The sequence below is a fragment of the Aptenodytes forsteri genome, unplaced genomic scaffold, assembly GCF_000699145.1.
Source record: "Aptenodytes forsteri isolate BGI_AS27 unplaced genomic scaffold, ASM69914v1 Scaffold193, whole genome shotgun sequence".
Taxonomy (NCBI): Eukaryota; Metazoa; Chordata; class Aves; order Sphenisciformes; family Spheniscidae; genus Aptenodytes; species Aptenodytes forsteri.
The window spans coordinates 14962967-14977092 of NW_008795405.1; the positions used below are offsets into that span (position 1 = coordinate 14962967).

The 14126-nt window shown below is 41.6% G+C and overlaps 1 protein-coding gene across 1 annotated transcript in view; it reads left to right on the top strand.

The window, feature by feature from the left end:
• The window catches only part of EVL (Enah/Vasp-like), an 87556-nt gene that overhangs the window by 14869 nt on the left and 58561 nt on the right, over window positions 1-14126 (top strand). Inside the window, exon 3 of the mRNA XM_009280833.1 lies at window positions 2464-2641. Coding sequence (XP_009279108.1) covers window positions 2464-2641 — 178 coding nt within the window. The remainder of the gene's footprint in view (window positions 1-2463; window positions 2642-14126) is intronic.

Genomic DNA, 14126 nt, shown 5'->3' on the forward strand with positions numbered 1-14126 from the left:
GCATGAGTCTACTTGATGCTCCAGAGACTCCTTGAGTGTGAGCAACATCAGTACAGGCTCTCCCAATGCTCAGTGGTAGAATGGGCATGATGTCACCATTTTTCAAGAGAAAAGGGCTATCATCTAAGCTGTCAGCTTAGAGTGAGTTCACGGCTTTGCTGTGACCAGAGCGACGTGGTTTCCACATCGTTCTGGTTGGTGTGGGTGGCTTCCCACACAGCATGCTGGTGATGCGTTTCCCATTTTCAGGGGACCAACTCTTGGGAGCCTGTGTACCAAATGTAGGCTGCCCCTGCATCTCCCTTTGGATCACAGGTCAGGAATCTCTCTGTGAAATGTGGCAAAAAAAGCAGTGTAGGTCTGATTGCTGCCAAGTGCATTTACATGGAAACTTAATAATGATATTGGTTTGAGAGCAACAGTTGGACCAGATACCTGATGTTCAATAACCATCAGGATAATTTATGCCTAAAGCTAGACCAAGTATTCAAAGACTATCATCTGCTATGTCACTGTTTAATGCTGGCTCAGGTAAGTAAATGCATTATAGAAATAGAGTATATCTGTAATTATCTACTGGTGTAGTGGCTTCTTTGCTGGTTTCTGTAATTTTTTATGTATTAATATAGTATAGTTATCAGACATCTGTTAACTATCTGTATCAATGAGACAATGTCATCCTTCAAAAATAGGAATGTGTGAAAAACAATTTGCTCCTTATGTATTAGGTGCTCGTCTAATGTTTTTCAGCTAATTTAAATTAGCAATCCAGTGAAAAGTCAAAACTCAGAGCTACGAGTCATTCATCTTTGGAATTAGTTTTAAAACTCTGCTTTTATACTTGAGAAAAATTGTCAGTCATCTAGCAAAAATATTGTTAATCTAATATATGTTGGAGTTTTTTAGATGCAATAATAGTACTAACAGAAAATTTTCCAAAGTACTGGTCAATCAGACTGCAAAAAAGTTGTATTGGTAGGTTTTTCCGGTGTGTGGGATCCACCTGTAACAATAAATGCTGTACACAGGTGGATCACACACACCAGAAAACCTGTGTACAGCATGTATGTGTACAGCATTTATTCGTTACTGGCTCTCTGTTCCCTTGTCTTCAGTTGTTGTTCCCATCTTACCAAGTCCAGGATGGTAAGACTCGCACTAAGAGTGAGATCCCAGACAGCGTGCACCAAGGTCCCTCTTCCTACTCCTGTATACCAGTGTCCAGCCCGCCTAATTTGCAGATAAGCCATACAAACTAATTTGATGGAGGAATTCCATTGATTGGCTTTCAATGAGGACCAGAAATTGTGGGATTGTTCAGGCTCTTGATGGAACTCCAGCCAAAATAACTCCATTTGTAGAGACAATCTCAGATATTCAAAACCAGATTTGCTATATCTGAATAATGAACTTCAGACTTTCCCTGCTCATAATTTTAAGTTTCTCTGTCCCTGGTTCCCTTCTGCCGCCAGCCTGTGTGGGCTGATGAAGAGGGAGCCTCCATTTCCTACTCCTTCTCTGTTTTCAACTGCACTGTGCCTGTTTATGAGAATAATTATGATCCCTTCTATTGGCATTTTGTTTCTTAAGTTCACGTCACAACAGAGTGCCATTGTCAGTCCACACATGGGTATCTCAGGGGTGCTGTCTCTGCCATGGGTCCTTCGGGCTTATCAGTGGTGTAGCAGACACTCCTGCCTCTCCACCTTCAGCTAGAGCAGCTTACACTTTTAGCGTTGGAGGTTTCTGGTCAGATCCCAGGTGTACTGTGTAGCTGGGTGTACCACGTGCCCTGCCCGAGGGTAAACAGGGCACCGTGTTTAGCAGATTAAATCAAAACATACAGAAACAGCCTTTTGCTGCAGTCATCCCTTACCTGGAAATTATAGCGCGTACAGCAAGGGAGGAGGTGGGAGAGGAAATATTTGGTTGTCTGGTTTTGTCATTGCCTATCTGATTCTAGAGAAAAAACTCTCTCGACATAAGAAGCTGGTGGTGATCAGGCGCCTGGGAGGAGAAAAGCAGAGCCAGTGCAATGAGTCAAACGTTCATCTGCTGTAGGGCAGGGTTAGTGCCAAGAGCTCTGTCTGGCTCTTTTTCTGACAATTGTGCATGATCATCCCCCAAAAGATGGCAACAGCTGCTGGTCCTGACTCCTGACATCTGTCTGCAGTATCTGCACAGCTGTATCCTGCAGAGGTGCTGTAGAAAACATAAGCAGGTAATAGATTTTGCAAAACTAGCTTGCAGGTCCCTGAGGCTGAATTGAACTGTTGTAAATCTCCCCCCCAGATGTGGGTCTTCTGTCATCGAAACGCAGACTGCCTTACCGTACAGCCGTGTAGGAGCCGCTATATGAATTGCCTCTACCAATTTAATTAACCTTTATGAAAGGGTTTGGGTTCTTTTCCCCACTGAAAAAAGAACTATTTTTAATCTTCACCCCTCTCTTTCAAATCACAGGTAGTGATTAATTACTCAATTGTGAAAGGACTGAAGTACAATCAAGCAACACCTACCTTTCATCAATGGCGCGATGCACGGCAGGTCTATGGCTTGAATTTTGCAAGCAAAGAAGAGGCTACCACGTTCTCCAATGCAATGCTGTTTGCTCTGAATATCATGAACTCACAAGATGGAGGTAAATTAGCAGTCACTAAGCTCTTTATTTATCTGTGACATTTTACAATGCTCGTTATCAATCACCTAGTGCAGTTGTATTGGATAGTATGCCATTATAAAACACGTTATAATAAAAAAAGTTGGTCTCTGGTAGACAGCCTTTAGATCAGCATTTGCTGTGGTATGAATTGTACACATTTTCAGGTTTTATTCGCCTTCCTTCTTATTTTCCAAGGTGCCTTAACTCGCGATAGGAAATCATTGGTTATTTGGAAATGCCTCAGCAGGCAGGTAGCCCCACTGATTTATGTGGATCTGTGTGTGCGTTGTGTTACATGTAAGATGGCAGAATATAACTTTAAACAGAAGCTAGAGTAAAACTAGCAACATTTTATAAGGCAGAACTTGGAGCTGGTATTTCCAGTGTGTTGGGTGTCAGCTACAGCCATTGGCTCTTGTGGGCCGGCTTTCAAAAAGAGGGTTGTGTGGTGCCTTGGTTATTTCATAAGGCAAAATGGAAAATCTTGTACTCTGGACGTTGACTGATGTTGTTCCTAAGTACTATACTGACTGCAGTTGAAGTTTGTGGTGAAGTTTACTGTTCCGTGAAATTGTCATTGCACTAGCTTGACGAGGGCCCAACATAAAGTCCTGGTTTCTCAATGGAAAGCAGTTTCTGGTCTGCGGTATCTGGATGAAGTACTGCCCTCAGTTACACGCCTATGACCTCTGCAGCTCCTGGGCTGGGAACAGAAAGCAATCCTTGTGTGGTGTCCTTTTTTCTGCAAAATACACACCGCAGCCCTATTTTCCTTTCAAAAACACAGTGAGTCAAGGTTTACATCACTTGCTGCCGTCCAGGTTTCACTGCAGTGTTCACTGGCAATGGACAGCAGCTCTCTAGAGAGAGAAGTTGTCTCCTGACAACCTTCAATACACAAATATGTCTTACTAAAAGGTGTATTTGTAGTATAAAAGTTTATATTTTTTCTTTTGCTATTTCCATTCAGCCTATTAAGCTGACAAATGCAAAAGTCATCAAAAGTCAAGAAATGTCTTAAATTCTGAGCTATATTTAGAAGTACTGAGGACTGAATTCTGCCTTCTTCAGCTTGAACTTTTTCAGCTCTAGTTGTACCACAGCAGGAGACCTCAAGAGGAAATCTGGCCAATACTCACCAGTCCTAAACTCATGCAACTCTGAAGAGTACAGAGCTCGTTGGCTGCTCATACGTGCTCAACCCTTTTACACCACCAGATCAGACTCCAAAATTTGGATACTTTGACTATGGTCTTGATGTAGTGACTGGTTTAATGTCTATAATGCGTCTGCCTTTCTTCTGAAAGCCATTAAGTTTGGGGTTTTTTTTCCATCTGTCTCTTCCCGTCAAAGGGAGTGGGTTTTTTGCAGGATTTTGAGGTTGTTCCAGGGAGGTGCCTTGTGGAAACATGAGTCTCAAGAAGGGAATGTATTGCTCTTAGGCTAAAATGAAAGAAACTATCTTAAAGTGGATACTTTAATTATGTTAGCTGCTCCTAGCAAAGAACAACAGGTATTTTAAGAAAGTATTTTTGAGTACTTGAAAAGCCTATTAGATTTCTGAGAAGTTTATGAATATACAGCAAATAATAATTTGCATTTTTGGGGGTATTCTTTTATTCATTTACTTAGCACACCAAAGTGTGTTAGATGCTTTACAGACGTAAGATCCAGCCCATGCTGAAGAGCTTGCATTTAAAGTTTGTAGTTGTCACATAGACAGACATGAATTGGGTCACAGATGAAAAAAATTCTTACTTTCTTTTCTAGAAAAAAAAATGGTCTGGTATACATTCAGTCTTCAACAACCTCTTTTCTCTTATACCTAAAGTGTTAAAAGTTTCAAAGATTGGTAGTTGTCCCATTCTTTACAGCTGAGCTTGTCAAAACCTGAAATTTGGTTTAAAGGGAATTTCAGTATTTGTGGTTTTTTAAAAAACTCTGATTCTATGAAACAAATTCCCAAAATATCCATTTTTATCAAAATTATTTTTTTATTACAAAATTTATTTCTATAAATGTTTCTTTTTAAAATTATATTAGCTACAAATTGATAATAGATTATATTGAGGACTTTTATGTCATCATAGGTTTCCCAGTTATTGCAACGATCTCAGCATGTGAGTTGACAGCAAAAGTACATAATGGATATAAGGTACAAAATGTTTTTTTCAGATCTGCTCTTCTAGGCTTATATAGCGCATAAGGTTTTGTGGGCATGAATTAATGCAGATAGGAATTCATACAAACACACATATCCATATATCTTTTCAGGCACAGCCACTGCCTGCATACTCCATCCATTCTGCTGCCTGCGTGCTCCTTTAGGGTTTGATTTTTCATATGGAAAAATCATTAGGAAAAAAATGTATTTATTGTATCTATGCATCCATGTATTAAAGTTGCCCATGTGCTTATGCAGATGGATGACAGCTTTAAGGAGTGCATTTGTACGCACAGAACTGATCATACACTAATAAAATCCTCAACCAAAACCAGAGTTAAACAGGGGTTCCCTCTGGCACATTAATCCTTAGTACAGAATACCCTATCTGCTAGCTCCACAGTTTGGGATATGCTACGTGCACTACTTGGGATGTGCCATTTCTAATGTTTACTTGTTTCATATATTGCCTGCTGAGTCATTATTGTGTTTAGGTACTGCTAATCTTCCGTAGCTGGATACAGATTCTGGCTTCTCCCTTCGTTCTGCTGCCCACTTGCATAGACTAAAATTAATCATGGTAGGCTACAGCAGAAAATCAGAGACTGCATCATATCTTCGGCAGATGTGGAGTCAGGGTACTGTAACATTTGGGAGAATAACTAGTCTTAGTCGCAAAGCAACAGTGTGGGTTTCTGAATGGTGTATTAAGCTGAATTAGTTTAAAAAAATGGTAGCAGTCCGTGTTTTGGGGAGTTGGAAATAATTTTTAGGCAGTGCTGACTTTAAAATGAATGAGTCACTTCAAATGAATATACAGTTATGAACTAGCATTCAGAATTACTGTACTGTCCCACTTCTTCACAAGAGAGACTACGAGACCTGAGATCATTCACCACAGAGGTGCTGATCACTCTGTGCTGATTACATGGGGCACTAGTGAAAACTAAACCGAGTGCTTCATTAAATGCTGAAGGTTAAATGGGCTGAATCAGATCCTAAATCCAGCTGCTGACTCACGAGCCTATGCTAACCTGGGTTGCATGTTGAGATCATCCCTGGGGAGGGATTCCTCCCAGGAGTTTGAAGTCCCAAACTTTGGGAAAGTTGGGAGAAAAGCCATAGTCTAAACGTGCTGTCTAATCGTATTTCTGCAGTGGATGAACTCATACTCTTACCCACGGAGAGGGCTGGCCACCTTCAGTGTGGCCAAATTCTCAGTGCTGCGATGGGAGCTGTGCGCAACTGTCACCGGGAGCCTCTTCCAACGTGTGTCCTCAGGGTGGGGTAAAGCAAACCCTGCAGTGCAGGAGCTGAACACATACTCAGCTCAGTCTCGTGCTTTGTAAGGATGCTAACGATCATGTTGGGAGCAATCTAAAATGAGATAAAATAAGACTGAAAATAAAATAATAATACAAATGTGTACCACCCTTCCTTTAGAGGTTGACAGTTGCCTCACTGAATCACAATTGTTTACCTGCCAGCTTGTTTATATGCCTAATTACTTTGATTTCCTTATACATCTCTTTAATCTGTTCTCCTTTACAATAAAAAATGAAGAGCTGGTCCTGAGCCAGCTCATTGCAAAATGAGAGCAAATGATAACATTGACTTGCTCATTACCAGTCTCTTGCTTACGGTTCTATAGTGGTGTCATTTAGTAAGACCATTAGCATGACAAATAACTTCCCATTAAATTGTGGGGTTTTTTCACGGCTGTCCACTGTGTGAAGCCAGACCTTTTACTGGCATAAGTTACCTGATGCAAGCAATGTCACCAGCTTACCTTGTCACCCGCTGCCGGGTTTCACTGGGGACAGAGCATCACCCCTTCTTGCCCAGGCTGGACACTGCGGGAAAAGCATTTTGCATGGATCCTGCCCGCAGGCTGCTTGATGTTTGGTAAGCAGACAACGTTCATGTTCTTCAGGGCTTACATCCTCTTAGATTTAACAAATGCAATGACCGGTGGCAGCACGGCATGGTTATTGGAGCAGGACATAAGGTGAGGTTATCAATAAGCTAAAATGGGCAAGTTCTTCCCTGACACAATTTTGTAGGAAAGCCGATGGTGCCCGTGATGAAGGTAACTCTTTCTGCAGGACTGAACAGAGCCTGCACGCTCAACTCTTCTCCGACCGAACAGAGCCTGCACGCTCAACTCTTCTCCCAGGGACTGGTTACACTTCCCTGAGGGAGGGAGTGAGAATATTTTCTCTCCTTCCTTGCTCCCCAAATTGCTAGGGACAGGCAAAGGAATGGCTTCATGTCTTTCCTTCCTTATTTAGATAAGGAAGATACTCACTTAGATAGACACTGTCCTTGCTTCCCTGCTGGTCCCTGGCAGCACCTGCATGTTTCCATCAGAGCATGCTGCAGAAGGAGGCAGTGGCCTGGCTTTGTGGCTTGGCGTGACCAGCTCTGAGGGCATCTTGGGCTTCCGTGGCTTAAAGGCTTGGTACCTCTTGGAGAAGAACCGAGAGTCTGATCTATGCAGCCTACTGGTAAATGCTGCCTATGACAGAGTGAATATAACATATTATGGACTTTTGCTTTTCTTTTGATGTCTTTGCCCCAGGGACTTGGATAGTTATTGTTGACTTACAATGCAAGAAAATAATTTCTATTTCTAAATGTAAACACCATGTGCTGGAAAGCTTTATGCAGACGGCTGTGTTGAAGACTTAGTCATAGTTGAAGAGGTCAGCTGCCTAATCTAAGAAGGGAGAAGTTGGAGGAAAGCATGAAATAGTAGGGGAGAGGTTTGAAGAAAATGACTAGTGATTTTTTGTTTGTTTGTTTGTAAGAAAGCCATTTTCTTGTTCTGAGTATAAGTGGCTTACGGACTGCACGATACAGACGTGTGGGTCACAGAGGGTGCAGAGTTCAGCCCTGTGCCTTCCGACGCGGAGCTTCACAGCCCCAGCTTCAATTCTGCAGGGAGGACGTTTTGGCAGTCAGAAGGATTGCTCCTCATTCCTCTTCTGATTAGCAGATCTGCTGGCTTTTCTTTTCCACCATTGTGGATTATTTGACATGTATTTCTCCTTGCCATAAGTTGGGTTTGATGAAGTTCTTCAGAGTTTGAGATCTTTCTCCATTCCTTCAGTCATTCTACTCTTATCCTAGTCCAGAACTGACTGCATTTCCGAATTGCTGGGAGGAAGTTCCTTGGAAAGCACTTTGATCCCTCCAAAATAAGAGGAGAAACAGAAGAATAAAGCATTGATTCATCAAACAGCAGATAAACTGGCAGTATATAGCATACATTCTCTCTCCTAGTTAGATGCCCTAAGTATTTGTAAGGTTTCTGTCAGTGCAGGATGTGTGTGAAGATTATGGTGCACTGGATTTCAGATGAAAGTTTACACAATTTTTTTTTTTTAATAGAATTTTGTAATGTTATATTCAATTCATTTTTTCATTAGAATTTTTCCAACTAGTTCCACATCTCTCGATATTTCAGTGGCACTAAAGTGTAACTGCTGGGAAAGTCAGTCAGCTGCATTCATCTTCTACAATGCAGTGACTGTTTTATTTGATAATATTGCCCCAAGACTTCCCAGCGTCACAGAGGACACAGTGTGGGAAGACAAAAGACTGCATCTTCATTACAGTACTGCATAATACATAAAATAACTCATCAATAATGGAGGGGACCCACCACAGAACACAATGCCCACTTGCAGCCAGCTGGTTCCAAAACTGTGCTCGTGTAAAGAGATCCGTGCCCCATGCAAGGCGCTTCACATACTGCGCTGCGGACTGGTTTCCCACGCTATCAGGTGTGTTGGTGCAGATTATAAACCACTAAGATGGTATATTCTGTGCACGTTGTGCTTTTAAGTGTGCTCATAACATTTAAAGACTCGTGTAACCTCTTATTGTGTAGGCATTGCTGGACCGTAAGCATGCCATTCTGCTGCAGGTCTTTTAACCAAATCATCCCAGAAGTTGTTCCTATTTATAACGTAGGCATAGAGAACTTGTAAATAACAAACTGTTAAACTTACTAGTGTAAATATGATCCATGTGGTCAGATACCTAGTGCTAGCCAAAATAGCAAGCCACAGGCAATGGTTAATTGGGTGCATGTTAAAAATACAAAAAACTTTTGCTTCTTTAAAAAAAATCTTTCCCAGGGGAATAAATCTTTCCTAAGTGACATCTTCCAAAAGCACCAAAGAAAGGTTTAGAGAAATAAATTTCACAATTTTTCCAGCTTCATGCCTACTCCAGTTTCAATAGAAACCTCAGTTGCTCAGAAATGCACTGCAGATCAGGCAGTTGCTGATCAAACTTGCTGTGCTTTGTAAGTCAATGGAGGGAGGGAAAATTCAAGTAAGATGATGAACTTTTTCCTTTCATCTGCTGCGTTGCTTTATCTCTGTGTCTGTTCTAGAAAAATCCACCTGACATAAATTTTTTAATATATTGCTTACTATAGGAATAAAGTCCTTCCTGTGCAAACTGGACAGAGATGAGCTGTTAACCAGCAAACAAGGTGTGAATTTTCTTGAGCAACCAGTGCCCCACCGCGTGTTTAGCGGGCCCCATCTCCCTTGCAACCCCAGCTGAAAAACATCAGCTCAGGCTGTAGTAGCACTCATTGTGCCTTGCTCCCAAGGCTCTTCCTTACTGTGCTGATGGGGATAACAATCCTCATACAATCCCACTGCCCATGTTTCCAGAATAACCAACACTTCTCCTCCTGGAATTATGGGCACTTGCCTTGCAAGCTTCCACTGCCTGCAAAACTGCTCAAGTGCCCCCTTCTCAGGTTAACCTGGGTTTCCTGAGATGGATAGATGACATTTCTAAGAACCTGGGTATGCTTCATAAGTTGAGTTCACATGAAGAGAAACATGTTTAAAACCAGAACTGGAAGAAGTTGGCCCAGCCAGGAGAAGCAGAGAATAAAACTGGTTAATCTTCTGTATTAGCTTGGGTCCAGCTGAGTGGAGAACAGGAGGTGAATTGCTTCACTCATGAATAGATAAACTGGGATTACAGACTCCTTTCAGTGTTAGAACTGTAAATATCATTGCTATTATTCATCTGTCAGGAAGTATCAAACCGTTATTTAATTATTCTGCTCTATAGAAGTACGCATCATTTTTTTCAATTCAGTTTTTCAATCCCCCAGATGGTAGGGATCCACGGCAGAAAGTTTTCCAGGGCAGTGAAGTGCTCTCCCAGTGTTATGCTAATAAAAACCCATGGCATGTTGCTTGTACGCGTCTTAGCCACTTTTCTGCAGGACTCTATTATATGCCTGCTTAGAGCAGCGGCAGCGCCGGACCCGCTGTCGCACGTCTAGAACAACAAAAGGTGCCTCTGTTCTTTGAAAAGCATAACAAATCTTATGGCTCTTGAGTCTCTCAGTTTTTGCTGATGTTTTTTGCTGTGCTGAATTCTTCTGCACTAAATGAGAACCACTTCAGGAAGGAAACTGTGTGGGGAGAAAATTGTTGAGAGATTTAAGAGACTCGCACATGTTGAGAACGAAGACTTCTGCTAGCGAGATTCCCTAGCACCATTGCCCTCAAAGCCTTGTTTTTGTGAAACTGGTGCAAACTGGCAAAGTTCCCGGAGCTCAGTGGTAGGAGATGCAACGTCGCTTTTTTACTAAACTACAATAAGTGGCAGAAGATTATATTAGCTTAGGAAAAAAGTAATTATCAGAATTTAAGAAGTCCAGTAATTTATGTGCAAGCAGTGTAGGCCAGATTTTGGCCATTATTCATCTGGAGACCATCTTGTAGGGTGTTTCCTTGCTGAAGATACCTCTTCATCTGGCAAGGGCTCCTTTTGGGGAGGGTTAGTCTGGACTATATATACACCATGTGCTGTGCCAAGCGACAGCTGTGAGTGGAGCTCAGCCTCGTATGAGGGGCAAATAGCTTTTTGTGATGAAACAGTATTTTTCTCTTTACCTTTTCCAATGCCATACTTTGGCATGTCAGGTCTCAGTGCATTTTGCTTTGCTCAACAGTAATAGACTATGGGACATTTATTTATTGATCGAGCATCTGATTTCTTTCAGTGAAAGAGAAATTGCTCCTTGGAAGATATTTGATTTTTTAAGAAAACTTTTTTCACTTTTTCAGTTTTGTGTTCATTTTCTGTCATTCTTAAAGTGCTTCGATATTTGGTGTCCTGGGGTAATCTCTAAAATAACATGACTTCGTTTGTGTCAGAACAAGAATTGCTTTTTTAAGGCAGTTTGTCTTCCTTTTCAGACCTGCATGAGTTAGAGGTGCTGTAATTCCACACAGAACTATGCTCTGTTTACCTCTGTGCATACACTGACATCCCACTCCACTCTTCAGACTGATTCACACTATTTTTAAAGCCAAATATTGGTATAGTTCATAATATATAATGTCATAGTATAGGTTGAAAAGAACATTCTGTGAAATTTTTCTCACTAGAGAAAAATAGGAGAAAGAATACTGAAAATAAATAATTTTAAATACGGTAAGGAATGCCCTCATTCTTAAAAGAAAAAAATGACCAGGCAGTGTGCTGTGATGGTAGTTACACAGATCCAGATTTGCAAAGAGTGATAATGACCAGTAGGCATTCCTAACCTGTATCACCAAACCCAGACTGATTTTTAAGATGATGCTGTGCTCCTTCAAATACTATCTATTTTTGGAAAAGTGAACTGTAGGAACTTCCAAGAGATTATACGGAAAGTGACATCTCTAGCTTTCTACAACATTAATAAGTATCTGACTGTGCTTAATACAGGAATATATATTGTATTATTCTTGAATCATCTTGCAGAAATGGTGCCTTCTGATAATGATGTTGTTGTCCAATTCAAGTGTTATCCCCTCCAATTATGTATTTTATACTATTCATGGGTACCCTATGCTAATTGTTGGGTGGTAGCTAATTTATATCAGTGATTAACTTGAGATGAGACACGCAAATGTGTAGGGATTAAGATACGTTTGGGTTTATTAGTTGCTGAGCTGTCAAGAAACTTGGTCCTTTTTTTATTTAGTACTTTCTGGGTTCCCAGCTAAGAGGCAGATCTTACAATAGTTTGTCTCTACACAATAATTTTTATGCTCCCCTAGCTGTGATCCCACTCCAAACAAGTAATAATTGTATGACCGTGATCCTCCTGTTAACTGGAGTAGAAACATCTGTAGTACAGGGTTTTGTAGCTGAGCTGTCTTTGTGGTCAAGGAACAGTAACAGATGCTCCTGGGACATCTGGTTACGTATTTCAGGTGTCTCTACCAGGCACCTCTAGGCAAAATTCAGCCTATTTTTCCTCTCTTTTTCTTTACTGACTGTGAAGGATTGCTGCTAAGAACCTTCCCTGGTTTATGACAATTTTGCCATGATCCTCTCCCAAACTTTCTAATTAGTAGATTAATTATTTCTAATTTTGCTATAATTAATTAGTAACTACAATAATAATTAAACCTCTAGTTTAATAATAATAAATTAGGGACCTGGAAACTAATGCACGTAAGCCGTATTTTCAGTGATGCTCCACGGATTTCCCTGGGACAGTTAGTGAGAACTCGCAAGAATACGTGTGTATTGTGTGCGTCCGTATGTGTGTATTCACATGAGCAATGCACATCAGATTATCGCTTCTCTGACTGCCTGAGCTCTGCAAACAGGTGGTCTTTGTACATGCAAATTTTTGGATTTTATACCCGAAGTGAACTCAGGAAGAAACTCACATGTATATAGATAGAAGTCAGGAATAAGTTGCTGGGCTAGGAGGATTTTTCACATGTAATCAAAACAAAATTAATAGTGTTTTGAATTTTGTTTTTAAACTCTGCTTTCATTATGTGCCGTAGTTCCCATTCAATAAAAACATGTTCCTGGTCAAAACACACAGCGTTTAGGACCAGAGAACTGAGCGGGGACAGTCAGTGGTGCAGCTGAGAAGGTAGGGCACAGCTCTGCAGCCCTCTCCGACGGCAGGCTCAGCTGAGGGGAAAGTCTACTGCTTAGTTCCAACCACCGAGTGAATCGCCATATGCTGCCGCCAGCAAACCATGTAGAGCAGCTTCTGCTGCTGGCTGGTAATCCCCAGGGAGCTCACACAAAGTCTGTTAATTGCCTTCTTAGATGACTCCATGCAGTCATCCAGCATCTTATTTTTCACCAAGTCAGAGACCCAAAAGGTCTAGGTTGTGTGGTGTTCTGGAAGCAGAATCTCAGACCCTTATGGAAGTGACTCTTGTAATTTCTCTAGTTAATCCCAACAAAGCAATACAGCTGAAAATGGGATTTATTTAACTGAACTTCAGCCATGTAAATGCTAGGCATCTAGTCTACAGTAATGGTGTAGCTGCCTTTCCACTCCACGGAGGGAGGACGGCTCACCTAGAGGTGATGAGTGGGGATGTAGTCCTGTGCTGCTGGCTGGTGGCTTGATAAACTGCACAGTCCCTGCGACACAGCAGGGAGTGAACTGCAACTGTGATAAAATGGAACAATCTCGGGTCATCCTGCAGTTCAGGAAGGAAGTAATCTGATAATAGGTGATTTTAGTTCACGAAGAGCATAGCCTTTGCACTTGTACGTGCTCAGCTGCACAGCTGAGGAGAAGGCAGTGTGATTCAGGTCTTGAAGGTGCATTTAAAAATCTGCTCCAAACCCTGCAAAGCAGTCACTGTCAATCTGATTTGCATGGATTGCTTTATCTGTTGGTCTTGATTAGTATTCCAGAGTGCTCTACAGAAAACATCAATTTTAATTCTGTTTCCGCCACTGCTGGTTTCCAGGGACTCCCTCTGGTGGTTAGTGCAGCGCCTGAAAAACTGTGTGTACATCTTCGTCTGTGCAATACAGCACGGTATTAGAGGTAGATACTGTGGGCACAGCAATGTAAGGGAGAAATATAAGCCTATTTCATTCCCTGAATGGATGGAAAAGAACAGTAGTTACTTACTGTACTGGTTTGCTCTATTTTGATGCAAGCTTATCCTCTATGCTAAGGGAGAGAATCAAGTGCTTAAATGAGCCCAGTTTTCCAATACTGACCAAATCTTACATAAGAGACCCATCTTGTGCTCTTCTTAATCTCCCCAGAATCTCACTGAGGTGACAGTTTGGTGCCCAAGAAATTCAGGACTGGTCCCTTAGCTCTCAGTTCTGGTTGGTGGGATCCAAGGGTTGTGTGGTAGATGATGGCCTTCCAGCAGCGTTGCCTTTGCTGGCACAAGTACATGCTCAACACCTGCAGTTTTACCCTGGCTTAGACATCTGAAGAAGCGTCCTCCTCTGTGTGTCTGCTACAGTGCTTCGTTTCTT